The 26,578-nt window shown below is 50.1% G+C and overlaps 8 protein-coding genes across 8 annotated transcripts; 3 read left to right on the forward strand and 5 right to left on the reverse strand.

The window, feature by feature from the left end:
* Positions 1-1,934: 1,934 nt before the first annotated feature.
* EI90DRAFT_3043699 (uncharacterized protein) lies at positions 1,935-4,407 on the reverse strand. Its single transcript, XM_039059274.1, is given in 14 exon segments — positions 1,935-2,056; positions 2,118-2,156; positions 2,219-2,267; positions 2,324-2,673; positions 2,797-2,899; positions 2,960-3,201; positions 3,330-3,371; positions 3,442-3,493; positions 3,567-3,627; positions 3,689-3,812; positions 3,861-3,992; positions 4,047-4,084; positions 4,100-4,281; positions 4,353-4,407. The coding sequence occupies 12 exon segments, from the start codon at positions 4,068-4,070 to the stop codon at positions 2,006-2,008; spliced, it is 1,269 nt and encodes a 422-aa protein (XP_038919475.1). The 5' UTR covers positions 4,071-4,084; positions 4,100-4,281; positions 4,353-4,407; the 3' UTR covers positions 1,935-2,005.
* A 773-nt stretch (positions 4,408-5,180) lies between these two features.
* Positions 5,181-6,161, reverse strand: EI90DRAFT_73411 (uncharacterized protein). The gene is made up of 3 exons (XM_039068002.1): positions 6,062-6,161; positions 5,950-6,009; positions 5,181-5,902 (listed from the first exon to the last, which is right to left on the reverse strand). The coding sequence occupies exons 2-3, from the start codon at positions 5,960-5,962 to the stop codon at positions 5,367-5,369; spliced, it is 549 nt and encodes a 182-aa protein (XP_038919476.1). The 5' UTR covers positions 5,963-6,009; positions 6,062-6,161; the 3' UTR covers positions 5,181-5,366.
* Positions 6,162-6,427: 266 nt separating this feature from the next.
* On the forward strand, positions 6,428-8,114 carry EI90DRAFT_73381 (uncharacterized protein). Its single transcript, XM_039068001.1, has 4 exons — positions 6,428-6,592; positions 6,643-6,725; positions 6,791-6,883; positions 6,945-8,114. Exons 2-4 carry the CDS (start codon positions 6,690-6,692, stop codon positions 8,016-8,018), a joined length of 1,203 nt encoding a protein of 400 aa, XP_038919477.1. The 5' UTR covers positions 6,428-6,592; positions 6,643-6,689; the 3' UTR covers positions 8,019-8,114.
* A 509-nt stretch (positions 8,115-8,623) lies between these two features.
* On the reverse strand, positions 8,624-10,169 carry EI90DRAFT_3043716 (uncharacterized protein). The gene is made up of 6 exons (XM_039059275.1): positions 10,136-10,169; positions 10,015-10,070; positions 9,878-9,958; positions 9,740-9,797; positions 9,316-9,684; positions 8,624-9,245 (listed from the first exon to the last, which is right to left on the reverse strand). The coding sequence occupies exons 2-6, from the start codon at positions 10,048-10,050 to the stop codon at positions 8,887-8,889; spliced, it is 903 nt and encodes a 300-aa protein (XP_038919478.1). The 5' UTR covers positions 10,051-10,070; positions 10,136-10,169; the 3' UTR covers positions 8,624-8,886.
* A 1,494-nt stretch (positions 10,170-11,663) lies between these two features.
* EI90DRAFT_73757 (uncharacterized protein) lies at positions 11,664-13,056 on the reverse strand. Its single transcript, XM_039068003.1, has 5 exons — positions 12,593-13,056; positions 12,404-12,524; positions 12,173-12,341; positions 12,046-12,115; positions 11,664-11,985 (listed from the first exon to the last, which is right to left on the reverse strand). Exons 1-5 carry the CDS (start codon positions 12,715-12,717, stop codon positions 11,766-11,768), a joined length of 705 nt encoding a protein of 234 aa, XP_038919479.1. The 5' UTR covers positions 12,718-13,056; the 3' UTR covers positions 11,664-11,765.
* Positions 13,057-20,110: 7,054 nt separating this feature from the next.
* Positions 20,111-21,231, forward strand: EI90DRAFT_3013826 (uncharacterized protein; the record flags this gene model as incomplete). Its single annotated transcript, XM_039056702.1, has 6 exons — positions 20,111-20,231; positions 20,285-20,500; positions 20,562-20,630; positions 20,686-20,738; positions 20,797-21,108; positions 21,160-21,231. 6 exons carry the CDS (start codon positions 20,111-20,113, stop codon positions 21,229-21,231), a joined length of 843 nt encoding a protein of 280 aa, XP_038919480.1.
* Positions 21,232-22,030: 799 nt separating this feature from the next.
* On the reverse strand, positions 22,031-23,993 carry EI90DRAFT_3119153 (uncharacterized protein; the record flags this gene model as incomplete). The annotated part of the gene is made up of 6 exons (XM_039063176.1): positions 22,031-22,815; positions 22,884-23,084; positions 23,147-23,644; positions 23,694-23,784; positions 23,832-23,902; positions 23,951-23,993. The coding sequence occupies 6 exons, from the start codon at positions 23,991-23,993 to the stop codon at positions 22,031-22,033; spliced, it is 1,689 nt and encodes a 562-aa protein (XP_038919481.1).
* A 369-nt stretch (positions 23,994-24,362) lies between these two features.
* Positions 24,363-25,203, forward strand: EI90DRAFT_3043739 (uncharacterized protein). The gene is made up of 3 exons (XM_039059276.1): positions 24,363-24,477; positions 24,529-24,606; positions 24,661-25,203. The coding sequence occupies exons 2-3, from the start codon at positions 24,579-24,581 to the stop codon at positions 25,167-25,169; spliced, it is 537 nt and encodes a 178-aa protein (XP_038919482.1). The 5' UTR covers positions 24,363-24,477; positions 24,529-24,578; the 3' UTR covers positions 25,170-25,203.
* The last annotated feature ends 1,375 nt before the right edge of the window (positions 25,204-26,578 follow it).

The raw sequence follows: 26,578 nt of genomic DNA on the forward strand, positions 1-26,578 counted from the left end.
ACTCCAGGGCACTCCCAGGAGGGCATGGAGCATTGCTTTGTGCACAAACATATCCAGTAAATACAATTTAATGCTTCAAAATGTATAGGGGTGAGAAGCTTCTGGGAGCTCCTGGAGCATTTGAAAATGAAAAGGAAAGACTCCCCATGAATACCTCCTACCACAAGACTAACACAACAAGACACTACTTAACATTTAGATCAAACACTATACTATACATCAAGGACACTGAGACTCACCAATACACAGTCAAAATTTATGGCCTGATACATGATTAATCTGGCAACTTAATCACTTTCGGACTTGCAGAATATGGAGGAGGGGGAAATGGGGGGGAATGAGGGGGGAAATGAGGGGGGAAATGAGGAGGAGAATGAGGGGGAAATGAGGGGGAGAATGAGGGGGAGAATGAGGGGGGAATATAGAGGGAAATGAGGAAAATTTGAAAAATAGGGACTTCTAAAAATAATTAGGGAAAAAATCAAAAAAATTCAGGAACTGTAGTGCCTTTGAAGTGCTTTCAGGATATATAATTATTTGCAAAATTGAGGAAGAAATGATGGAGAAAAATGGAAAATACTTTCGGAGACCCAAGAAATAATGAGAACTGAATTGATGGGAAAGTCTGAAAATTGAATAGGAAAGTGAGGGGAAGCCTTGTAGCATTGTTATTTTCTGCTGTTCTAATTTTTCCTGATTCTTCTTGGTCTCATTCCCAGCTGCTCCTGGATACTCCTGGAAGCTCCTGGAAGCTCCTGGGAGGGTCCAGGAGCAGCTAATGGAAAATACTTTTGGGGACCCAAGAAATAATGAGAACTGAATTGATGGGAAAGTCTGAAAATTGAATAGGAAAGTGAGGGGAAGCCTTGTAGCATTGTTATTTTCTGCTGTTGTGATTTTTCCCGATTCTTCTTGGTCTCATTCCCAGCTGCTCCTCAATACTCCTGGAAGCTCCTGAAAGCTCCTGGGAGGGTCCAGGAGCAGCTGGGAGTGAGACCAAGAACAATCAGGAAAAATCACAACAGCAGAAAATAACAATGCTACAAGGCTTCCCCTCACTTTCCTATTCAATTTTCAGACTTTCCCATCAATTCAGTTCTCATTACTTCTCAGGTCTCCGAAAGTATTTTCCATTTTTCTCCATCATTTCTTCCTCAATTTCACAAATAATTATATGTCCTGAAAGCACTTTAAAGGCACTATAGTTCCTGAATTTTTTTGATTTTTTTCCCTAATTTTTTTTTTCAACTTTTTAGAGACCAAAATTTTCCTCCCACTGCTCCTGGCACATTGCATACTCCTCACCACTCCCAGCTGCTCCTGAACCCCCTCCCAGGAGAACACTATTGGCTCCAGGAGTGCCCAATCTGCTGTTTTGTCTCCCACATGCTCCAGCCACTCCTGATGCTCCGGAGCATAACAGACTTTTGCTGATGCGTGGCCTTCAATCAGGTGTGACTGCTGCTGAAGAGGAAGATGTGGAGTCTATTGGGGAACTTGCTATTGCAGCGGAGTATCTAGTTGACAGCGATGAGTTAGGACGAGGTAAATGGGTTAAGTGAACAAGAAATCTGGACAAAGAGATGGTGAGGTACCGCTTTTAGCAATATAGATACTAATTTAGGAAAAATTTGAATATAATTTTGCACAGCCACTGGAATCCGCCCAAATAGCGTGACACCGGACTTTTGAACCGCTATACTCGTGTGACGCGTGACAAATTTTCAAAAAGTACCGGACCGGCTGCCCTGCGTGACGCATGACCGGTTGTTGGTTGTGTCAGTACAGTATTCACGAAATGAACTGAAAAAAAATTAGAAATAGGTTCATGCTGGGACAGGCGAAAGGAAACAAGGGCTGTGCAGAGTCAAGCGAAGCGCAAAGCGCAAGCACTCTAGTTAAAGTACAAAGAGTTGCTAAAAGCCCGAGCGAGATTATTTGCTATCAAATTCAGATCTTTTGCCTGACTGCTGGGCGAGTGTTTTACATGTAGATATCTATAATTCTATGGCATATCATGTACAATCCCCTTTAATGGACCTCGGGTGATTAACCACTGAAGCATAGGTCTTAGGAACAACCCCGGATGAACATGCGATTAGTTGAACAAGACTCACTTCTTGAGTAGGGAGACCTCGAACGAATTCAAGTCGGACCTGCATCGGTGAGGACTGAATAAGTTATGTGTTCATCGAGGAGGAAGAAGAGACCATCTTACAGCACCATCTCTAACTGCTAAGACCAGCCCCGTCCCAGGCACGGTAAATCTTTCCAAAAACCAAAAAATGAAGACTGTGAGAGACGTGTTGCCGAAAAAACATACATATATGTGCCACTCTGCACTTGCTTCAATTCCCAGTGTTCACCGCAATCTGGATTCTCCATAGTGATAGTTTCGAGATCTATTGCATCAGAGAGGCCAGGGCCGGCGGCGGTGGGGGTAGAGGGATAACGTTCCATAAACATGACGGTTTGTCCATGTCGCGTCGGTAACTCATACCCGAGGACGTATCGGGTCCCATGATAATTCCATAACAAGCGGAAGACTTGCCGACGTTTTGATCCTGAGCTAGATTCCGGTTTGAAGCTCATCGCTGTGACGACCATAGCAAGTAATCTTCGGCTGAGGCTAAGACATTTTTCGGTCTTTATGATTGGCTCGATTGTCCGGCACTGGGAGTGACAGAAGAAGATGGGGAGAAAACAACGTCATTGTGCCAAATTGGGTGGGTGATGATGTCGGTAGAAAAACGCGATTGAGTGCATTAATAAGATAAGATGATTTTTGATGCGAACCTCCCAATCAGAGCTTGGCCGAACCATGGCACCGGCTCCATCCCGAAGCTTGTTGGCGAACCCAAGCTGGTGTCCTTTCTCAATATTCGTAAGCGTGACATTTCTAAGCGTCGTTCCATCCAGTTAAGCATCGGCGTTATTGACAGAAATCGCTGGCACGTACTCGCGCTGAAGTAACTCAAACGCTTCCACACCGTGTTGCCTCTTCAAATGAAGTTGGGCTTGACGCCGTTTTAGATCGAGAAGCTTTATGTCACTCTCATCTTGAGGGTCATATCTCATCCATGTACTGGTGATGAACGATGCAGGGGATGATCTGTAAGTGTATTGATCAGTTTTAGAAGTGTCGATGGGCGAAGCCACAGCGGCCGACTTCGGCGTGTCTCTGATCTTCTCAAACGTCCACTACAGTGAGGCAAAGGTGAAGGCAGAAGGTGTGAAAGTGTGGGGAGACAAGGATCGGCAAGAAAAAGGGAAGGCACGGATAATTGAATGAACCCTTCCGAAGACTCTATGCTATAGGTTTTATTCACCTTCTGTAGATCCGTGATTTCTGCGACTTTTTGGAGATCCCACTGATTGCGGCGCGGATCGCGAGGATCCTGTTAGGAAAGGGTGGCTTCGATGTAGCGAGGGAAGACGTACAGTGCTTCCCCCTCGCTTTCCACAGAGGATCCGGCCATCACGGAGACCGATACTGCTCGAGGAACAGTAATCAGTGAAGGGGGGCTTAGGCAGGTTGGGGGTTGACCAGATGGCCTGAGATTTACCTGTACTTGTGGCCATCATGGCAAGTCAATCTCCAGTCGTCGAACACATGTCCTTCCTCAACTGGATGTGGAGCAGGAGGGATGTGCTGAAGATCCCAGCAAAATTCGACACAGAAACTCACAGAACATAAATTCATGGGATAGTCCGTCGATTCGGGAGGGGAAAGCAACCCTCGGCCGCTGGTTGAACGAATCGAGCACCGATATTTTGTAGCCCTCCGAATGGGGACTATACTGAATGCTAATCTGGAGGGACCTCAGCTTAGAAGTCCGGAACGGACGTGACGAGAATACCTCTAGCTGGAATTTAGAGTCGCTCAAAAGGCCCTTTGATAGAGTGATTTCTGACTCGATAATGCACTGGGCAATTGTCCCCATGCTGACGGCTAACACGAGAGTCTGCTGGCGAACATTCCTAATGATGTACTGAGAGGTGGATACGTTAAAGAAGATTCCGACCATAGACACAGGATCACTCACGGTGTCATCAGGAAGCACAGGCATTCTTCGCGTTTAATGATACCTCAGGTGATTTTGATCGTTTCTGAGCGTAGACCAGGAAACTTGGGTAGCCGTAAAACAAGAACAAGTTGGGGGACACTGGTTGGGCCGCAGCGCCACTAAAAATAACTGGGCACCGGGGCAGAACTTGAAATGGCGCGAAATGCCATTGGACCTAACGCAATGGTTGACCCCAGGAACGAATATGCGGTATCTATGATTACAAAACTCTATTGAACTCCCATCAAGATTTGCAAGGTTGAATGGTTTAGGGAAACTACTCGCTACGACGTCGGGACCGGAAGACGGGACTGGTGGTGGTTGTAAAATCGTGGGGTGCCTGCGATGCGGTGTTTCCTTGGGAGCACGCATTACATTTGTGTGATCCCACATCAACGAACGTTTATCGGAAGGGGGGTGGGAAGAATATAGACCAAGCCTCGTGATTTGCAAGCTTGTGCCACCCCCAATGCATTTCTTGAACTGTCAGTGTGTGCATGAGGTAGTGTGTGATGTTTCAGAGGTGCTTGCCCTCATGAGTGGTGGGCTCGGCCTAGGTCCAGAACCATGATCCAGCCATATTTATTAATTTAGTACAATTAGTATCGGTGGCTTTCTGCACGACACTGCAATTGATAATCAATCCAATCATAAGCCACCTCCAAACTTGTATCTCTCCATAGATTTCACCCTCCCCCTGTCTCCGCCATATCACTCGTTTTGAATGCAACTTCCCGTTCCCCCGTTCTGATTCCGTCTCACTTCCCTCAGACTTCCACTTCACTTCCGTTGCCATTCGCACAACTGCCATGATGGTGGCTTTCGGCTCTCTAAGTCTTCACTAGAAGATCTTGCATGTGAGACCCGAGCGCGCGCATTAGTCCATAAGGCATTATCATTTACCCAAGATGAGGGCTTGCAGCCAAGGATGATACAGCATAGACTCAGGGGATTCCAAGGCCCCATCCCACGAACCCAACCACTGAACGGAAGCGGTGCAAATGACACTAGATCTCAGATAATCACTATTACCAAGAGAGGGAGTAATAGAGTACATAGATACTTTACTGGTTCCAAAGGCGCATTTACAAGTCCACTTCTCAGAGCTACTTCAGCAACAGACGAATACAGGCACCAAGGACAGTTCGTGGTATTCTAGACAATTCGGATCACAAATGAAGTCCTAGGGAGTATGAGAAATGCCTGGCAAGCTTCAGTGCATCGGTGGCAAAGTGAGAGTGTCCGAACGCCCGCAAACATTCATCCAAAGCTGTGCTCGTGCCAAAAAAGCTTGGCCAATCAGGGGCCAGCAAATCTCGTGGGTAAGTGTGAAGTATCGCAGCCCTGACAAGCGCCCGGCACCCCGGCCATATCATCGGGAACTCCGCAGAGGTCTCGGTCGTGCGCGCCTGATCCTATACGCATCTTCCCAAAAAGTTTATCAAGAGGCTCGCAAGAGTCGTCGTTGCTCGTTTTGATGATAATTCGACGGATCTGAGGGAATTGCGCTGTGAGGACAGCCGCGAACCGAGCAGGTATTGGATGCTGGAGTGGATTTCCCTCCCCGCTATCGATTTCTGTGCCATCCGAGCGGCGAATTGTGGACCCCAACTCGGGTTCAATGAGCATTTCAACGCCATTATGTGTTGCACTCAAAGATGAGCCCCGGGCCAAGCAGTCCATTGACGAATCCTGGGGGGTGTTCACACTGCGTCTAGGCTGTGCCAATTCATTCCCCTGAGTCCTGGTTCCGTTTGAATATTCACCGCTTCTGAAATGATTTGAGATATCGAGTGGATTGAGACGGGATCTAGTGCCAGAACTCTGCAGGTTGCCTCTAAGCCATTCGAGCACGAAACTCAGGTCAACAACGACAACTGACCGGATGCTCCCATGTGAAAGTGTCACGTCCACGACGGCCACGGCCACCAGTAAAACAATTCTATAAATGACTATAAATTTGGGAATGACTATGGTAGGGTTTGAGTACTCACATCGGAGCTGGAACTGATGTTCATGAGGGAGTTTCCTTGAAGCGGAAAATTTTTGGATCGAGCCGAAGCTCTAGTCGCCTTATTATACGGGCCATCTGCTTGAAGCGCCCATATGCACTGCGCGCGGGAAAAGATGTACCCGCAGGAACACATGGGAACGCTATACGAATCCCTTTCCCCTATCTCTGTATCAGGGTTCCCATCTGATCAGCTGCCGCGCAATATTTGGGCATCATCCGCAGTACCACATGGATACGGTTGTATGTAAAGTCGCAGGGAAGCTCATTCCGCACCAAGTGATCTTCACAGCTTCACAGAGGCCGCCAGCGCGCAAAAAGGACGCAAAAAGGCGCGCGGATGAATTAAGGTGTACAGCCATGGGTCAACATTCCGCGGGGGCGAGCGCCGAGCGCCTACTGACAGCAGGCCGTGCGGATAGACCTTCAAGGTAGTGATTAAGAGCGTCGAGGCGCGTTCGATCCGCGCGGAGGACAACAACCAGTATATCAGAAGTTCAGCTCCGACTCCTGGGTTCGCTCCCTCTGAGTCAGTAACAGACAAAGAACTAACGACGCCAACAGAGAAACTTGCTGCGAGACTGTGAACTTCATTCACACAAAACCAAAAAATGCCCGGGTGCTTCACCTGTGCAGACCGAAAGAAGGTAAGCGAGCGTCTCCGATTCATTGCGGCTAGTGGACCCAATAACATTTGCCCATACCCGTATAGCGCTGTCCTCGCGAGTACGACAGTGAAGGAAATTGTGTGGAATGTTCCCGACTTCGCTTGAGATGTATTAGGGATGAAGATGGAAAAAATATGGTGGGCCTTGCCCAACTTCTGCCTATCATTGTAGCTCATGCAATGATGTGCCCAATAATAGAGTCTACCAGAGCTTACAGATTTCCGACAAGAGAGGCTCAGGGCGACCAAAGAATCCAGAAGCGCCCATAGTAGGAGTGCGTTGGAAGTACAAAAGCCATCATCCACAGTCACATCACTTCCGAATCATGTACGTGGTGTGGGGCCCACGAATTCTCTCAATGCCAGTGGTATAGCCGCCCACCAGCAGAATGCAGGAGAGCAAACGCTTCCTAGAGACATATCCGAGGCTTCACGCTACACTGTAATACAAGGCCATGAATCATTGGATGACATCTTTGACGAATGGAGTTTTGGCCCCACGGGGAATGCCGGGCCTGGAGTTAGCCGCGTGCCCCAGCACCAGATCACACGTCCCCAACATGAATCTGATGAGTTTCTCAACTCAGCCATGAATCCTTCACTATTCCCCCCAGCATTTGAATATGATGGGGATCACGACTACCCCCAGTGGCCTGGATTTATTGTGGCCGGTGGCCCGAACGCAAGCAGCACGGATGTGTTTTCTGCCAGCGGTCCGGGTATCGAGTTCCTGCCTGATGGAGCACAGGCCACATTCCCAGATTTGGGACCCCCCTCTGGCCCTACGTGGGCCCAATGGGGTCGGATCACGGATTCTAGGACCTCGGCTATCCCGAGCCGCCCCCCACCACGTCGCTCACGAAACTTGAATCCCGCCGACTCTAACCGACATGTAGCGTCGGGAAATCGTCCCGGCTTGGCGTATGAGAGCGCTGGTAGGCCGTTCAATGAATCTACCTCATCCATGAACAGAGGCTCCTCTTTTGTGGGTGGTATGCCGGTTGCCACTACCTCCGGCCTTCAAAACATCCCAACATCCCAGTTGATGCCACCGCCTCCCACGGACGATCCCGAGGGTGAGTTGAATCGTTTCCAGAGGTATATCTGGTCCAACATCCCCGGTGTCGCTCGTATCGTGATCGAGGTGGAAGGTGACGATGGAGTGACGAGGGGCCTTGAGGCCCTGTTCGAACGTGCTAGTGCCGTTGGTCCCGTCGCAATCGACGCCGTGCCTGTCAAGCGTCGTCGTCGTCGTCATCCCCCTCCATCGTAATGGAGTCAACTCTCTCTCCTGTCGGCAATCTCTTGCCGCACACACGAAGCATTCCCTTTCGAGGACTCTGCCTCCATCTTTCGTGCGATCTGGACGCTCTTTTTCCTACATTCTTTCGTTTTACCTTACGAATAGAGAATATTGGTTGTCTATGGTTGTTTCCGGCCCGTGTTTTGGGTTGACCGCTTACACATGACTAGCTACATCATTGTGCAAGTGCGAGACAGGAGCTCAAAGTGTGTGCACGCTGGATTGGTCCCCGAGAAACGGGGAACGGGGACCGCATGTTATCCCTTGCTCGCATCACGATCCATCATCTGGCGTTGGGAGGGGACTTGTGCAAGGCACAGTATACAAGGTACGCTTGCTACTAACAAAAATACCCCCACGTAGCTATGGAAGCTAGATTGCGAGGCAACTGGGGCAGCACAATCGTCATTCGAGCTCAAAGCGTCGGCTGCTCTCCTCGTGTATACTCAATTGTTGGCGCCACTGGATTGTGCCCTCTATCCCACCACTGGAAACGACCACAATCAGCAGGCATGACAAGCCCTGCCGGCCTAAGAAGAAAAACAGATAGCGCGGAATGACACAACATAAGAATGGATGGATTAGTGTATGATTGGTGAACCGTCCTTTCAACCTGCTGCACAGTACAACCGTAAGATGTGACCGGACATATCAAGCAATCAGCATCCAGTGCAGACAGAAAAGATTTCAGTGCATTTACTACGAGCGTCACCAGGCAGGAGAAAAGGGGAGATGCGGGAGAACAATGACTATCGAGACTGACACGTATCCACCAACTCCCGAAGATCCAGCTCAGAATCGAGGCTGTGCGAATATTGCGGTATTCACTTCAACACCGCTAACTGCCACTGCTCTCATGGTTGAGTAGATCACGAAGGTCTTCGCCACCCTGCACATTACCCTCGAGTTCGAAAACCAGGCGGAATACTCCAGGAAGCGCAAATATGATATGTCGTTGGAACCGAGTGAGATCCACTGATGGATCGTCTGTCGTAGGAGGGTCGACCAAAGGGTGACGTTGTCTCCCAAACTGTTCTTGTTGGAGTGTTGCAGTTCGCCCCGCTCCAAAAGCATTTCCGGGACTGGCGGGGTCTGGCATATTCCAAGGGGTCGCGGGTCCCAGACTCGCCGCTGGAGAGGGAGCTATCGGCGGAAAATCGTGATTGTGGCCTTGGCCTTGACGGTGCCCAACAGAACCTGTGCAAAGATAAGGGAAAAGTAGGATACTGTTTAGAAACGTATCAACATTGATTGTCGGAGAGCGTACCGAGCAAAGAACCGTGTACTCCTGCAGCCACGTCCATCGACTCGAACCACTCAGACCCTTGTCCTGCAAGGTTGGACCTGGCCAAATTATTCCAAGTGGCGTTACTTTCGCTCATGCCATCTGGCTGATGCAGATAGTCTTGAGATCCTTGGCCTCGTAGCAGAGGTTCCATCGCAACTGCTGTCACTGGGATAGGTTGCATGTTCAATTCGGCGTACGTCTGTAGCAAGGGATGCGGAGGAGCGCACGCGGGGCCAGTCGCTCCAGCGCTCTGTGGTATGCCGACAGCAGCCGGTGCTATCTGTGGCTTCTCCCAAGCAGCAGTCTGGGCCGGCCTGCGATCCAGAGATAATCCGGGAGAATTCGAAGCTGTTAGGGAACATCAAGAACGGAGCATACATGGGACGATTCAAGCTGAACTGACAGTGAGTTCTTGGGCGTCGACCCTGTGAGTTGCTTTGCCGGTGAGCCCGTGCGCCATTCTAAAATGGTGTGTGTGTTGGGGGGGGGGGTTGTTCATCAGCTCGTTATGGAGACCGGTGACAATCTGGGAGTTATCTACCGATTGTTCCAAGAAGATACAAGTAAGGTTGAGTCGTGCGCATTCGGCGCACTTACCGCGGTGGGACCTGCCCCCGCAATACTACGAGAAAAAGGTCTCAGAGAGTGATCCACTCAGAGTCAGAAAACCCGCCTTACTTTACGTCGATGCTTACAACTCGAGCATCGCGCCATCCACGTTCTTATAGATTTATCTGTGCATCGGGTTCAGTTATGCTCATGGACATGGGGAAGGAAGCGGAAAGTATACGGTACTCACGGTATGTGATTAGTAAATGTGGGGTGACGGTATGGATCAGGTAGAGTGAACATCTGGAGCTCCAATCTGACCGACTTTTATACTCTTCAGTTGGCAATATTGAGATGTAACAAAAAATTCATATTGCGCGCCATCTGAATAGTGAGATATTCAAATATTGTAACGCGCGGGGGGGGGGGGGAAGAGAACAGCAAGTTGCTGTAGCTTTCCAACGAGGCCAGAGAGTGGGATCAAGCATGGCGACTGCGCAGTCATCAAATGGCGAAATTATTCCTCAGCATTGACGTTTCTCTCATGTTCGCGCCCAGCTCTATTTCAAAAATTTAATTGCGCGCGCTCGCGGACCCTCGTGACGTCTTCAACGAGGCTCAATGCACCTAATCACACGTAAAAATGGCCAAATTATATTACTTAATAAGCGCGCCTTCACAACGCCGTGCGCAGCTCTTCGTTGCTGCAAGCAGGATGACATTAGTCGCAGCGGGCGATACATCCGTTATTCAACTTCAACCGCAAGGCCGAAATTGCCGATCCTATGATAGAGCTATCTGCCGGCTCGGGCTAGTGTAGTAGCTTATCTCGAACTTTCAATGGACCTTGCAGGTTCACTTGTTGTTCGTGAGACATGCCCTTCCTCGCCTCCGAACCCACATCGGATGTTCATCGGCGCCACTCGAAGCCGGGCGAGGTGAAATGGAGAAATTGTGATGGCCTTAATTCACCCTCTTAGAGAAACAAGAAGTCCCTCATTCATTCTCCTATGTATAGTCTCACGTGGTCTGGCCCTACGCCCAGCCTAGCTCTCTACACTTCATAAAGACGCACGTTTTAAATAGCTGGGATCGGCAACTCCACACATATTGCGCGTGAAATATCGGGCCTCACGCAGCCCTCGTCATCAAAATTGCATTCCACATCACTGTACACACTACACATCCGACAGGACTAATGTTGTCTCGGGATGCCAAACAACAAATAGCCAGCGAATACGGAGACATCGTTGTCCACAAATCTTCAAAAGCGAACCTACTCTGAACAAAAATCAGTTTTGAGCACGCCCCTTTCCCTTTCCTGAGTCTTCTTGTGAAATGGCACCATCCGAGTCATTGGACGTATGCATGCTAGTTCTAGCGGAATCACCGTCAAACTCAAGGACCAACCGAAAGCAGCCTGGGACGGCGTAAAGTATATGCCGCTGGAATCCAACCGGATCAACATATACTGGTGGCTGTCGAGAGGACGAAGTGCGTGTACTGGTATCGGCGAGTCCAGGAGCCTGATTAGCCGATGTGTCCTGTCTTGCAGTGCTCGCATATCCTCCAACTATCGGATCGCCAGTCACTTGAGGCCCGGCAAAAGAGGGGCGTGGCCTCGCCGATTGTTCATGCTGGAGCGGTCTCAAAAGGTAGTCAGGACGGGCCGGATGTAGCGTGTTTCTGTACGCGGGCTCGAGGCTGGGCGAGTCATGCGGGGGGACCAACTGTGGGAAATCGTGTGCCTGGCCTTGATCTGGAAAGAGTTCGCCGGAGTCTATGTAGAGATCAGGGAAATTAAGGAAGCGCCTCAAGATTGCGAAACGAACGTACTGAAAAAGGAGGCCCCGGTTAGTTTGTGCCATTCCAACCCCAGTTCAGTGAAGTCGAAATTGGCCGAATCGCCCGAAGTGGCGAACGAGTGATTGCCATGACTGCCCACGTCGTTCGGTCTTTGCATCGCGGGCGGCAGCTGAGATGAATCTCGTGAATACACAAGTTTTGGGGCTTGCCAAGCCAACGTATTTTGCTCTGGAGCGTTCGATGGAAAGTTTTGTGGAAAGTTTCGTTGTGAAGATGGACTTGCTTGGATGAGGGCTCCAGTAAAGTCAAAGAAATGTGAGAGGTGTGACGTATAATGAGTCCTCGCGAATAAACGTACCCTGCCCTGATACTATGGCTGTCTCCGTGGGCGAGAAATTAGTCTCTTGGACATAAGAGTCCCCTACTAGAAAGGATTATAAAACCGGGCCCAGGAATTGTGGATTGGATTGCAGGAACTGACCGGTTTCTGTTCCTACGATTAGGTGAGGTGAGTTCATCGAACCGGCGATGAGTGCGGGAGTTAGCTGTTCTGTCTGCGTGGTACTGGTGATTTCACTGGAAAATTGACATGGTTGTCTTAGACGTGAGCATCGGGCGCAGCCGGATTGCTGGATCTTGCCCGAGCAATGCTGAGAGAGAGAGAGTGTGTGTGTGTGTGTGAACAGATATTAATGCATCAACAGCATCTTACCTGGTGACTGCTCCGACACTGAGAGCACCGAGACGGTGACTTACGATGTATCTTTCTCGAAGGGCCCATCAGAATTGGGGTGTTAAATCCACGCGCCCAGAGGGCGCAAGAAGAGTTATCCCTGCTCAGGGATTGACGGAAGAACGGGTTTGAGAGAGGCCTAGGTTCAAAAGAATATTGCTTATATACTTAAATCTGGGACTGTTGGGTAGCACGCCATTCATGGAATAGACGCGCCGCGGTACGGGGAAAGGGGAATGGCTGGTGAAACGTTGCTGCAAGGCCACACGCAGGCTACAACGTGTGAGCCTCATATCTCATGACGGCGGGTCTCATTTGTTACCCCGCGGTCAGTCATTGGCCGCGCGGCTCTAGGCTTCAAGTTGAACAGGTGTCTGAAATTGGCCAAGCCAGCAGTACTTTCCACAAAGTCAGATACGTACGTACAAGCTGCGATATATGATTCGAAATTGAACCACATTGTTACAGGCCGTTTTGGAGCACGTCAGAGTACATCACCGCGCTGTAGCTTTCGGCTTTTCCATACATCAGCGCCGTCAAAAAAAAACAGCGCGCGGATGAATGACCCACGTGGGTCTCGTGATTGTCCGAAAATGGTAGGGAATCAGGGGTGTCAATACATCGCCCTTTTAGCGCTCCGTGTGCCGGGGGCTTGAGTGTGGTCGGTCACGCGTCTCAGTAAGGCGGTCAGGGTAGTGCCTTTGTGGGTTGTGGATGGTATGTACAGGACGCTTGAGGTGTTTGCCCATTGTGATTGGTAAGGTAGCGTCTACTTTAGTAGAGGCTGGGATCCTGCCTAAAGGTAGCGGTGAACGTGGTTGAGGGCCTAATCTCCAATTTTGGCGGTCACTGGGACACGATGACGGGTGCTCATTTTCATCGATCAGATAAGTTGTTTCCCGATATATCCATTGAAATTGGATGCGCTGTTTTTTTTGACGGCGGCTAATGATGCGCGCGCCGCGCTTTGACTTACCTCGAGTTTGCAGCCTGGGAGGGGAAGCCGCATGCAGCACCTAAAAACCGCTCACTTATATACGCCTCGTGCTGACCCTCGATCTGGAACACTCCGTCATTCATGGCATAATCTGTAGCGGTGTCTTGTCCGGCTAGAAATATTTCCAGCGAACCTGCCCCAAGATCCCGCCTCATTTTTTTCCACCGTCCACAGAAACCATGCCAAAGGATGGGTCTGATTGGATCCCATTCACCTTAGCCGAGGGTCTTATGTATGCAACTCTCAATGGATGTAGACTTAATTCTGACTCGCGTTTTCTTGACAGTGTATCTCGCTCCAACCAATCGGCGTTCGCGATTCGTGGAGCGTGTCCGCGCACTTTATATATAGTAGATGTATCATTTTTTTCGAGGCCGCGCCATGTATGAAGCAACTCGACTCCCCTACGGAGTTACTTCCAAGGCTCTCCTTGTAACGCCTGCACGAGGCAAAAGAGGGCTCTTCGATACAATTTCAACGTTTGGGCATAGCATGCGATTCGCCCAGCTTATCCAACCATAGTCAGCATCATTTTTACATGTTAAACCCTTTGCTTTGTCCCCAGTTCATTCCCGTCACGCACAATAGCAGTATCCAAGAACAATGGCATTCGTTGTATCGTTGTTGCTTGGTGCAGAGCAGTATTGTGACGAGGACTGTAGTCTCAGGCTGGTAATCAAAAAACAAGGCCACAAAGACCCTCTCGCGAGCCGGTTAGATCTAGGACGATGATTGTCCACATTACCTTCTCATAGGCGTTGGCCGGTTTGTACCGCGTGCTTGCAACGAGGAGGACTCGCGCCACTGTGTATGCCGCGCGATCGATGTTGTTCTATTCAGTTGTGATTAATTGAGGCCCCTGGGTGAAAGGAACAAAGAAAAACGGGGTGAATGATGCGAAACAGGTCATATTGTGCGCGCGCAGCACGTATCTCACCAAAGCAGGATACATTGTTCAGCGTATAAAAGCAAATCAAACTCATGTCCCCTCGTACTCCCTAGTTCCCCAAACAGGTCACCTTGTCGGAATAATGCTACACCCAGTGAAACGCGAGGTGTGTGTCGCGTCATTTTCCCTCGATGCTAAACGAGTGACTTCCAGCTTTGCCCAAAGAACAGCTGTGCGGCATGCAGAAAGTGCAGGAAGCGCTGCTCACTTGAGTCGGAAGCCATCACAAAGTGTCAACGTCGTACAAGTGAATTATCGACAAACCTTTGGCCTCCGGCTCACTGTGCCTTCCCGGCTCACTGTACCTTCCCGGATGGCCTTGGGCGCGCTCGGGCAAATGCGCGTACTAGAAAACGGCTCCGGGTGCTGGATCTTGGAGTACCAAGGAATTGTAAGTAACATGCAAAATATCTGCGCAGTAATCTGATTATACTGGGGCGCGTATCACTGACCATCGTTCAATCCGGTCGGAAACTTAGCCCGTGCACGGGACCGTCGGTCGCTCCCTCGCAACGACGTTTGTCAGCTGCAGGAGGGAAACAACGCAGACCACCCGAACGATGCCGATGCCGATGGCACCATTGAAATGGACGCCGTATCCGCAGGTACCACCAAACCCGGTCTTCCATGTTCCAGTTATTCTTTAAACGACGATCGACCAGGAATCTCCCAAGAGGATCACGCCCAACCCATGCCATCTTATGCCGGAATCGAACTAATCGTTGATCACACCACCCGTGATGACTCCTCCGGTTCAACGATACGCAAGGAAAACTTTCATTGCACGTTAAATTCCCCCAATCACACACTCTCCACGCGCCTCCTCCAAGATCCAATCACAATGCAATATCTTTCTGCCTTCGCTGCTCGATATCCCAACCTCCGTAGAATCGTGATCAAGACGGACAGCGTTCCTCTTGAAACTCCACCGTGTGGTCGCCCACAGGAGGACCCTGTCCTCCAAACCAGTGATTACCAATTTAGCCGCAACTTGCGGAGTGGTAATGCGGCTTTCGTCTCGAGTCGGCTCTAGCTGACTTGTGTTACGACTGTAATTCTGTAAGTGTCAGTGATGGGGCTTTAGCGGACGCCCATGGCCGCTACCCATTTTCCTTCAACGATGTTTGCTACTGTAAATATCCCCTGCCTGGCTGCAGGGTAGCTAGCGGTGTAACGTTCCACGATCATATCTATTGAACTTCGGTTGGTGCCTTCATTAGGGTAGAGATCGAGCGGCCGATACCAATCTAGCAAATCCATTGTAAAATGGAAATGTGGTCAGCGCAGACAGTGTACAAACACATGGGAGGGCATTCATCAGCATCGGCGAGAAGCGTATATTAAGACCTCTGTACTTGTGTGGGTGAAGGAAGGGGCACCGTAGCGGAATTGAGGGAAAAGGATGGATGAAATGACCTGAGGCTCTCAATTTTATGCCGTAATGCGAGGAATCCGAAAACCGTGGCCACATTCTACCACTGTTGAAATGGTACCCTAGGTGGTAGTCTGGGTCATTGGTCCCACGGGCCCTTCTCTGGGTCATAGCATTCGAATTCAGGAATGATACGCAAACACCCGAAATGCAAAAAGAACATAACGCCAGGTCGAACAGGACCAGGACCCGCCAATTCTGGGCTGCGATTAGTGTGGTTGTTGAAAAGGTGAAGCTCCTGTAGTGGGACAAGCAGATTCAGGAACCGACACACCCTGCCTCAGGATGCTGGAAGTGGAGAGGAGCTGTGACCTTGCTTCAGGCCATGAATAAGCCGGATGAGCTGCGATGAAATCAAGGAAACGCGAGCTGCTTCGAAACGGATTGACTGACTGTGAACAGACGGGCTGTTCCATGAACTTCCTCCAGTATTGGCTCCGAAGGATGGGCCACGCCACGAGACATGATGTGCCGATGCTGGAAGATGACCAGCTGTGTGCTCTACATATTTGCGATACGCAAAGACAAGCTCCCCGCTTCTGGTTCATTCATAACACTGGCGTCTAAAGGCAGGCATGTGTAGTGTAGGGAACAATGGAGATTGATTTGCTGACCGGGGCGGGCGCTGGGCATTTCTCCTACAAACCCACCACCCAGCCTATACGTGCGCACAGGGCTGCTTGCGTCCAGTAAAAATGGGAGCAAAGTCTTATTCGAATGGCTGCTCTTGCGGCCCTGGCATTGAATGGCTCCTCACTGATGCCGGACTGGGCCCCCCTGAAAAACCCATGGGTAGCTAACACACACTTGGTGGAATATGAGTATGCACAGCCTCGTCCAAAAGGATACCGAGAGTCACGTCTACATTGTGCAGGATCCGGTCGCAGCAAATTATTGTGCATCCGGAGGAGGGGCGTCCTCGAGGGGAATTGCAGAGTTATGGAGGCTTTGCAGTGTCACAAGGGAAGAGGTCATGGTGTGTAGTTTCGTGGTCGAGCGCCGTCAACAAGGGAACATGACGTTAGGCAGGCCACTAGCCCTTATGAGTCTTAGGGATGCTATGGCCAGGTTCAGAGCCTGACCGAATGAGTCACAAAGCGCGAGCACGGCAACAGGTCGGCTCATATTCTGGTATGTTGAAGGAGGACTGCTCAGTATTGAACCACGCTCCATGACCAATTCAGTTCGGCTCCGAACCGACCTCCCAGTCATGCGAGAGTTAGACGAGTTGCGCGGGACCCTGATGCACGCAGCAGGATTCGGGGCTGTCGACCATGAGCTGACACGGGCTTCACATTTGAAGTTGATTCGTCGACTGATGCTGTGACTATTGTTGAGAGCAAGTTCGCACAGTTTCGCGAACCACCCTCCGCGGCTTCGCCACGCACGTCCAAGAAATGCTCTAAGTCGCAATGAACCAAACCTCTAACTAGCGAGATCATCAGGGTAAGCATCTACGGCTGACAATTGCTTCCGCGCGCAGCGCTTGGCACAATTTCAGCTTTGCACAATGTGGGCAGACTCTTGCCCAGTTTGTCGTCGCTCGTGGAGCCGCGAAGGGGCAATTTCAAAATCTTACGAAGTTGGGTTTGTATTGAAAGTCACAGTCACGTTTACATAATACATGACTGCTCGCCGTATAACTGGGGAACAAGCGGCAGATCCCGCTACTCTTACCTCGCATGTATGTTCACTCTCAACGTTGCTATTGGCTAAAACGAACCCCGAGATTCGCTCTCGCTCGGTAAATCCACCACATACTCTGATTGCAGGAACACTGCAGCCATGCAACGAGCGGAATAGAACTGTATGAGGCAGAGAATGGACCCTGGGTTTGGGGTCATACAGGACAATTGAGTTTGGGAGAAAAAAAAACGCAGAACCCGCTACGGAGTAGCGGGAATTAAACAAACGCACATCCACGTGCGGTCAACCATTACCTTTTCCCCAGGCATAGATGCTGTCCCACCTATCCGGAGTTTTGAAACTCACCGTCATGCATTTCAGCGCTCAGCTTGGCTGAGTGGTACTCGAATACCGTATGCTGATCAGTGGCCAGGCACCATGATGTAAGAAAAGAACGGATCCAGATGCGATCCGAAAGAATGTTGCACGCCGTCAGCGAAGTTTCCCGATTGCCCGTTGCTTTCCATCTGCTTTTTTTATTCCAAATTTCAGATCCTGATGAACGCCATTTGACTTGGCTGAGTACAGTCGTTCCCTTCTCCAGTGGGCGTTCCAGATGCACAACCACCCGCATCAGATTTTGTCTTCTGCCAGATGATGCCATGGAAGTCTTTCACAACGAAAATACCCTCCCTCGTTACCATTACTCATCGAGGGAATAACTTCTGAATATTTCATTTTTGGGTCATGTCGGGTCATCCTGTGCTTGTTGACAACGTACTATTTTCCACGCATCTTCTTACATGCTCACTGGGAATAGCCCCCCGCCAGTCCTAGGCTGTACCTCCTGCACCTGTTTGAAGACGGTTCCTAGTTAATGTGGCGGTGTCATGGCTGTGCTCACTGAGTTGCCGCGCTGTCACATCGCCTGTGGATTGGGCAGGTGCCCCGTTCCTTGCAGACCCGGAATGGGCCTTGTCTAGGCACCAAGATTGTGGTTCTCTGATAGACGCCTGGTTGGCCTGTAAGCAACACGAGTTTCCGCATAAAAATTTGAACTTCCTTTTCCACTTCCTTTGGCAGTGCCCCCTCACTCTACCCAAGATGTGGCTCCGAGTGTGGCCAAAAGCGCCGGCGCTCATGCACGTTACGACCTACACTTCACAAATATCGGCACCCCAACACTGTCTTCTAACCCTACAAAGGGAAAATCAATCGCGTCCACTTCTTCGACACCTCGATAATCCAATTCTGATATAGTGTCCTCCCTCTTCCTCTTTTTTTAATCCAGGTTGCTGGATTCTATTCTAATAGAGGCTGGAGTCCTGCCTATTGCTGGATAACAAGTCGTGACGGATGCTATTGATCTGTATTTACATGTATTTACATCGACAATTACATCGCAAGAGTCTACAGCCATCCCACTGATGCTTCAACGCAAGTTGGAAGCCTTCTCGGTAACGCAGCACTTACCGAGTGGTAGTTTAGCAACGGACGTAACTGAGAAATTAAGTATCGTTGAGCCTACGTTAAGCGACTTCTGAGTTTACAGAATTTAACAACAACGGAAACCTAAATCGGGTGCCTCAGTGGTTCTCCCACTTGTTTGACACATGCAGCTGATGCGATCTAAAGGAGTGTTACGCACTTCGTCAAAGAAGTTTCTCACCTCCGCTGTTTGGATTTGGTTTCTCGGATTCCGGCGGGAAGCGCGTTTTTCTGCGGGGCTCCAGTATCCGAATTTCTGCGCATCGTTACCGTCGCGACTGGGGAAAGAAATTCTCCATCATTCCAATCTCATTTTTTCCTGCTGCGAACGAGGACTATACAAGTTATAGAAGTGGTTAGTAGAGGCGACCGACACCAGGAGTACCAGTGACGAAGGTTAACCGACACTGCACTGCTGGGTCTCCATACTTTTGCCTGGCAATCCTTCGCTTGCTATGATTTAAAAGGATGCCCGAGAAGCACACAGGGTCCATTTTTCTGAATCAAGCGACTTGTTGACATTACCACTCCGAGAAATAATGGCTCATTCTCACCCCTTGGCTAACAGGGGTCATCCTGCGTTTATTGATGGTGAACTGCTCGCTGCGCGCCTTCTCGGAACCGGTGACTTTTCCCTAGAGCGTTTCTGCAGGCCATTGCAAATAGCGGGACATTCCGGCGCCTACCAAACTAAAGTTTACACGTAGAACGCCACCCTATTGGTGTACAGCACATTCTGCTGTCGCACATCGGTGACGGGTTCATCTGTATTTGTATCGAATATTGCGATGAGACGCCTGCTTTCCGATTAGTTTCCGATTCGACTACCCTTCACACCATCGTTCTCAGATTGTGTGTTTGCCCTTTGGAGGCAACCTGCACCCTACCGAACCTAGCAGGTTATGCTTCCTGCATCCACTTCGCAAATAGATCCAGTCAAAATCGCGCGGTAGTCGTGCGGCCATGGCTGTGTTCACCCAATTGCCACATCCCTTATGCTTATGCACCGCCTAGTTGGGTGGCTGTTGCACGGGACCAGCTGAATGGGATTCATTCCGTGCAGATAAGAATATACCTTTATTTAGATACCCAGATCGTGGTATTTTTGATTGGCGCGCAGTGGACTTGTGAGGTTTCCACATAAAAGCCCAAACATTCTTTTCCACCTCCCGGGCAGCGCTTCTGTCGACCACGATGTGGCATCTCGTTGGCAATATCTTTTTCATTGCTGGTTTCATCATCCAGCTGAACGCCTACTTGTCCCCCGTTCCCTGGCTCAAACATAATCCAGACGACTCTTTACTCAAATTTATTCGTAAGCTAGAGTCCATTTTGACAAGCGTCACTGTGTCATCAACCCCCCAACAGCTTATGAAGAGCCTTCCGGTTATGTTCCCCCGAACGCCTGTCAACCTGGGACATTCACCAACTCTAGTACCCGCTTCGTCAACACGTCTGAACCTCTTCCGCGAGGCGAACCGCTGATGAGATTCAGACGCTCTACCTTCCTGAATGAGGGCACAGTGAAACGTGCCTCCAACACCGCGAACTATTCCCAAGCAACAATTTGGATAGGGCCTCTTGGTATGGGATTCGATCCTTGTCGATTATAACATTCCAATTAATCCCTACTCCTGACTTCAAGGTTCGTGCAATCGCGATCTTGACGGGAGGGTGTACTGTACGAAGCCATCCTACTCAAACCCCCAGTACAGTAAGCATCAATATTCAGTATTGTATGGGGAACGAGCGTTTACAAAGCAACACAGACCTGACCCACGTACAGGATAACAGCGTGTTTTTCTCAGCAATAATGTCAGATGTGAGTCCATTGACGATGTGTATCAAATCGACCCACTAAAACGGCCGCGGGACCTCAGGTGATCCATCGGCGCGTAATTTTGGCTACGATTGTTCTCAACGGCATCGGCTGCGCGATCTACTTGTTCACTTCCCTTCTATGTTTGTGCACGAGTCCCTCTGGGGATGATCCAGCAGGAGGTGCAATCGCCCTCCTCCTAATACTGGGGATAGCCGAATTCTTCATGAATTTCGCGATCTCTGTCACGGACATCGGTGAATATAACTCGATCGATAATTTCTATGACCCTTCCCCATGTGGAACGCGTAGGCCATTGAAGGCCGGTATCCTGCTCAAAGCTGCCGCTGGTAAAATGTATAATATGATTTGGGTGCGTAGACCTCTAGCTTCATAACACAATGTAATGACTCGAATCCTGCAGGTTGGCTGGTGTCTCATGTTCCTCGTTGCCCTTTTTTTCCTTGCCATGACAATGGCTTCTCGTTCCCGTTAAATGAGGACCACGTACGGAAGGGCAGTGGAGGGAAGGTGGGATAAGAAAACAGTTCCGCTCCAGCAGAAATTCCTGGAGTTGAAGTACAATTCCAGCTTGCTGCATCATTCTACCTATGCTTTTTTTGGAAGATCCTCTCTCTTGGGCTGTTTATGTTCACTGTCATGACTTCTTCAGACTTTCCCAGATTCCCGCGTGTAGCAGTAGAACCAGTGTGATTCCCAATTACATATAATTGTTTTTTCACGGATGTGGAGGCACACCACGCAAGTCAGCAGGCAGCGTACGGACAGCGTTAATACCAATAATATCTTGTGCGTTCTTTGCAGCTTTGCGCTCCAATACCATTCATGCGTAGCCAGCTAATGGATGTGGACGTGCGCCCATGATGCATGGCTGCCACTGACGTAGATTACATATGGAGCACTTGAAGCCTTGAGTGATTGTCACAATTGGCGCATCGTGGATAACACCCGCCTAATAAACAAGGTCAGGATTTGGGTGACCTCGCTTCTGTTGCGACTGCAACATAGCATCAAGAATAGCGTGTTGTCGCAACATGAGCAGTATGTTGTCAGGCTACTAGGGGACCGATCGAAGGGTTCGAATAAATCCAGAACAAGCCATGGGGGTGACGGAGCTATCCGCTCCGACAATGCTGCTAAACAACAAACAAGTAACAAATCGTTTGGTAAGGGTAAGAAAGATGAAGCGTGACCAGGGGAATACAAGTAGGGGTGCAGAAGATGAGACACACAAGTGGTTCGTGACGTTCTGTGATGGCCGGAGGGCCTCTCCGTCAGTACGGTCCCAATGAGACTGACCATGGTCTATGATCACCACCACCACTGTTCTCTAAGATGGATGGGGCGTGGAGGTGCACAACGGCCTGAGTAGCGCCATCGTTGGTATTCTCCCAATGTGGTGGACCGGAGGGGTCGAAGATAATTTGAGGTCCACCATCGCTATCCACCGGTGAGAGCGGGCCATGGAAGTCATCTCCTCCATTAATATTCTCCCAATGATGATTGCTATGATGGTCGGCAGTGATTTGAGGACCGTCGCCGCCATTTCCCAGGATGGGCCCGCTGTAGAGGTCCAAGACAAATTGCCCACCACCTCCAATAGTATTCTCCCAATGGGGTTGGTCATGGTCTATGATGATTCCGGAGCCATCGCCACTGCTCTCCAGTATAGGCGGGCCCTGAGGGCCTACACTCTCAGTATTGTCCCAATGGAGTTGGCTATGACGGTCTATCATAGTTCCAGGGCCACCGCCATCATTTCCCAGCGTGAGAGTGGGCGGGGTCCAAGAGTTCCAAACGGCTTGACTGCCCTCTCCGTCTTCAAGAACGATGTCAAACGGTACTTTCACTTGGTTATGAATATGGCGGTCGAATCGGTTTAGATGCGCCATCACATGTTCTGTATCTGTATTCTGCGGGGTCCCCAAAAAGCTGTTTAGGGTCATGGGCGGCTTATGGGCGACCGAAGACTGTTCAGGCAATGAAGTCTTCACTATGGCCTCGGGGTCGTTATATGTGGGCGTCCCAGGGTGGGTCCCAAACGTGTTGGGGTGTTGAGCTTTATATTGAGGAGCAATGATTTAAGTGATCAAGGTCAGATGCTCGCATCATGCGAAGAAAACATACTTCTGAGGCAGCTCGGTCGCGTAAAACCTTCTCCCTGCAGTCCCTTCCAAGAAGAGTCCTGGATTGTGGAGGAGCTCTGGACCGCAGAAGACGATGAAGCATATGATGTGGCATAGGCGGGTCGACTGTATGCTTCTCCAACATGTGCCGGGGAGGTAGGGTTATAGGATCGAGCGGGGCTACGGCAGGGCTCGACGGAATCTGAAGGGATCATAGAGATTAGATGAGTCCTTCACGTTTCCACGTCATGTGAAAGGACGTACTTCCTCTGAAAGATTTCGGCCACGCATCGTGAGTCGGCTCTTCCAGATCAAGGGGTTGCACCCCACTAGCATAGAGTGCCGCCGCCAGCAACTCGCGGCGTTTCGCCTCAGTATCGAGTGACGCCATCACAAACTTGCGACGTTCTGCCTCATCGTAGCATGCCAGAGACTCTAGGCGTTCCAGGCAGTACAGTCCACGATCGAGTGAATCGAGGCGCTCTGGCTCATCTTTGATCTTAGCGAGGCACATCTCCGCGTCCCAACGCTGCAAAAAGGACAATACAGATTGAGGATTTTCCGCGGCCTTCGTTATCAAGGAACGATAATAGTTTATCTCTCCAAAAACCCGATACTTCCTCGCCAGACAGTTCTCACGAACAATAGAGTACGGGTTTGGTTCGATGCGGGAGGTATGTCGAGCGAGTGGAGGGGTTGCACCATAAGGTGAAGGGCTTGTAGCGATGAACGTATGGCAGGTCTGGTGCGTTTCGTTTGTCGCTGAAGAAAATTCAGGAACTTAGATTCAGAGATATGCGGATTGACTAACTGGAATTCTCTGGTGATGTTTCTTTGGGAAGTGTACAATCAAGCTCGCACCGCTTGCAACGCGAGCATGGATTAGTCCCCTCACAAAACTGCTACCAGGGTTTTAATCAATAACGAGTAATGGATAAGAACGCCTTACGCTGTGAGCCTTCCTGCAAGTGTCGCAAACCAGCTTCTTCACTTTCCTCGTTCCGTTGGATCCATCGTCAGCTGGCTCCAAGGTTAGCCGTGCATGCTTGGCTGGGTCGTGCTACTCACTGTGGAGCACGTGGGGCACCAAGTGGGTGGGATCGGAGGCCATGAAGAGGGGATGCGTGGGGGAAGATGTGCGTGTATATATACGACATTAAATATCCTCAGGCTGGAGGCTAATTCTGATTTGGTAATGATGAAGAATTCACTGGCCGCGGGGATGTGAAGCACCCTCGATTCTAATCAATGGGGCAAATGAATTGACTGCACCAAACGGCGCGCGCCGGGCCCTGCTCCCTTGCACCCCCCGCGGCGCGGGGGCGCCAATCAATGAAAATACCGGCGGCTATCATTTTTGCGTGTGACTGAGATGTTATCTGCACCCTCGATCCTCTATACTATATATAATCAATCCGGCGAAAGAGCACTCGTGAAATTGTCCCCCACTTTTATAATGTTCTTGCTTAACTTGTGCGCGCCAGAACGAAAGGTATGATCATACCTTGTTCCTTTGTCAAGATCTTCGTCTACCTATGTAGAACCGTAGGTCTGTCCAGCCCTCGGCTGTTTGGAGTGTAGCCTCTTGAAGAAAGGTAGATCGTACTCAATCACCACCACCATCAGCTTACCACATGTCTAACCAGGATGTACTCGCGTTGATTCGACATTGCTGGCTCACGAAGATCAGCTCCAGATGCAGATGGCTCGGGTTACGATAAATGGTGAGCGACGTGTGAATGAGTCCAGTAACCAAATACATGTGACCGGGGTTGCAGAACCGAATAATGGTTGTGAACATCTCGACCCTACGCCCACAATCGAAGGCTCGACCTCTCGACCTCCCAAGCATTGCTCCAAATCCCTATCTAACGGAGGAATGGTGGATGCCATATCCTCGAACGGTAGCTCGGTATGCGCAACGCCGAGCCCTCCTTCTCCCTTGATGGAACATCGCAGGATCGAGTTGAAAGTTGTTCACGCTACCCCTGACACGCAAGATAGATGGGGACAGAAGGGAGGGCATTCTCGGAACTCGTTGGGTGCTGTCGATACCGCACTCTCCGAGCTGCTCCTTCAAGACCCAGTCACCATACAATTCCTTTCGGATTTCGCTTCCCGTTACCCCAACCTCCGCAGAATCACAGTCAGAATGGGTAGACATGCCTCTGAACCCTGCTCTGCCCTTGGACCCACCGACCCACCCGCCGACGGACTCGATGGTGATCAAAGGAGCGCGGATTTGGGTAGAACTGACTCTGCCGATCGAGTTCGCAGTCATCTCTAGGATAGTTCCGATAGATAGACAGACTAGTTTGTGGCTAAGTGCAACGCCTAGCTCCAGGTCCCACTTTGCACTATCCGAACGCAACTCATATACATTTTCTCCTGGCCAGCCCCGCCCCGTTTGTGTCACTGTTCTATTTTGTTTGGTGGCTGTTTTCCATGTACCACATCCAGAATGGCTGACATGTTTGACCTGACCGCCTAATCACTTTACACGGATTTCGCTGAGGTAGCTGCAGCATGGGGACAAGCGAATTAAACCTCTGAGTCATGCATCAAAAATCAATGGTATTCCCATTCTAGTACGCTCCATATCCCTTATCGCTTCTCGCCTCCCACCTCAGGGTGGGGTCTTGAGAAAAACAAAACCGAGGGCTAATTGGGGAATGCAAAACCGAGCCATCCTTTGCAGAAGGAAGAACCCAGCAGGCGAAACGCCGGCAAGCTTACGGGCAGTGGTTAGTCCTTCTCCAAGTTCGTCCGACCCTGGTAACTTCCTATCGGTGTCCTCGCAATATGGTAGGTATATATCAGTAACTAATGTATTTACCATTATTTGTGTCGGCAATTCTTGAGCCTGTCAACATCGACAAAGTGTGGGAATTGGGAGAAGATCACAACTGAGAGCAAAGATCACAGAGCGGCAAGACAAGAGATTGATCAGGAAGGGACCCTCGGCGACTTATTAAAACTTCAGGCTTTACTGGCCAGCTCCTTATATGCATGAAGGCTGAACTGACATACAAAGTGTGCAGAGACTGCGGCGATTGGGATGCCCGAGGGAGGAAGTCCGGCCGGAGCGAATCCATAACCAAGCTAATTGCTAACCTAAGTGAGCTGCCTCGCTGAGCAGGTTTTCCAACAGGCACAAGGATCTTACTGGTGCCAAAAAAAAGCCTTTCCCTGGGGAAAATCTCCGCTCGGCTTTCTAGCCTATCGTATTGACTACTAACTAGCTGGGAACGACAAATTATTGGGAGGATCATTGACCAATCCGCACCATAACACCATGGCGTTTCGCGCTGTGAAAACTTCCTCCTGGTAGAGGAGATACCTACGATGACTGTTGTGGTTGAACCTATCTCCCTAGCGGGGAGGAGCACACTGACACACTAAGATCACAATATCCTGAATCCGGATTTAACAAGCTCGCAAATGCGTGAGGACATTCATCAATAATAGAAAAAGGCCTACAATCTAGTTCTAACGGATACGGCCCGAGAGTCAGACATAAATTATAAAAGCGCTCCAGGATATCATGATTGTGGCGTGTGATGGCGGGCTATTATTGGCAGACCGGCAGCCTTCATAGCGGAACGTCAATCAGCACGTTATTTCGCGCACGATGGAAATCGCCTTACGTGTGCTTCCGGGACCACTAGGTCAGAGGACGCGCTGCACTTACGCACC

The sequence above is a fragment of the Cantharellus anzutake genome, assembly GCF_015039405.1.
Source record: "Cantharellus anzutake strain C23 chromosome Unknown EI90scaffold_10, whole genome shotgun sequence".
NCBI classification, from domain to species: Eukaryota; Fungi; Basidiomycota; class Agaricomycetes; order Cantharellales; family Hydnaceae; genus Cantharellus; species Cantharellus anzutake.

What these genes read in the sequence shown, in the direction of transcription:
- EI90DRAFT_3043739 (XM_039059276.1), top strand. Translation starts at nt 24,579, where the DNA reads ATGCAGATGGCTCGGGTTACGATAAATG. An exon ending in GGCTCGGGTTACGATAAATG is followed by an intron (nt 24,607 to 24,660) that starts GTGAGCGACGTG and finishes CCGGGGTTGCAG; the next exon opens with AACCGAATAATGGTTGTGAA.
- EI90DRAFT_73757 (XM_039068003.1), bottom strand. Translation starts at nt 12,717, where the DNA reads ATGAGGCTCACACGTTGTAGCCTGCGTGTGGCCTTGCAGCAACGTTTC. An exon ending in AGTGTCGGAGCAGTCACCAG is followed by an intron (nt 12,342 to 12,403) that starts GTAAGATGCTGT and finishes TCTCTCTCTCAG; the next exon opens with CATTGCTCGGGCAAGATCCA. An exon ending in ATAGTATCAGGGCAGGGTAC is followed by an intron (nt 11,986 to 12,045) that starts GTTTATTCGCGA and finishes ACTTTACTGGAG; the next exon opens with CCCTCATCCAAGCAAGTCCA.
- EI90DRAFT_3043716 (XM_039059275.1), bottom strand. Translation starts at nt 10,050, where the DNA reads ATGGCGCGATGCTCGAGTTGTAAGCATCGACGTAAA. An exon ending in GTATCTTCTTGGAACAATCG is followed by an intron (nt 9,798 to 9,877) that starts GTAGATAACTCC and finishes ACACCATTTTAG; the next exon opens with AATGGCGCACGGGCTCACCG. An exon ending in TCGACGCCCAAGAACTCACT is followed by an intron (nt 9,685 to 9,739) that starts GTCAGTTCAGCT and finishes GTTCCCTAACAG; the next exon opens with CTTCGAATTCTCCCGGATTA.
- EI90DRAFT_73381 (XM_039068001.1), top strand. Translation starts at nt 6,690, where the DNA reads ATGCCCGGGTGCTTCACCTGTGCAGACCGAAAGAAG. An exon ending in CCTGTGCAGACCGAAAGAAG is followed by an intron (nt 6,726 to 6,790) that starts GTAAGCGAGCGT and finishes ATACCCGTATAG; the next exon opens with CGCTGTCCTCGCGAGTACGA. An exon ending in ATGAAGATGGAAAAAATATG is followed by an intron (nt 6,884 to 6,944) that starts GTGGGCCTTGCC and finishes GCCCAATAATAG; the next exon opens with AGTCTACCAGAGCTTACAGA.
- EI90DRAFT_3043699 (XM_039059274.1), bottom strand. Translation starts at nt 4,070, where the DNA reads ATGCCTGTGCTTCCTGATGACACC. An exon ending in CTGTGCTTCCTGATGACACC is followed by an intron (nt 3,993 to 4,046) that starts GTGAGTGATCCT and finishes TCCACCTCTCAG; the next exon opens with TACATCATTAGGAATGTTCG. An exon ending in TTTGAGTTACTTCAGCGCGA is followed by an intron (nt 2,900 to 2,959) that starts GTACGTGCCAGC and finishes AACGACGCTTAG; the next exon opens with AAATGTCACGCTTACGAATA.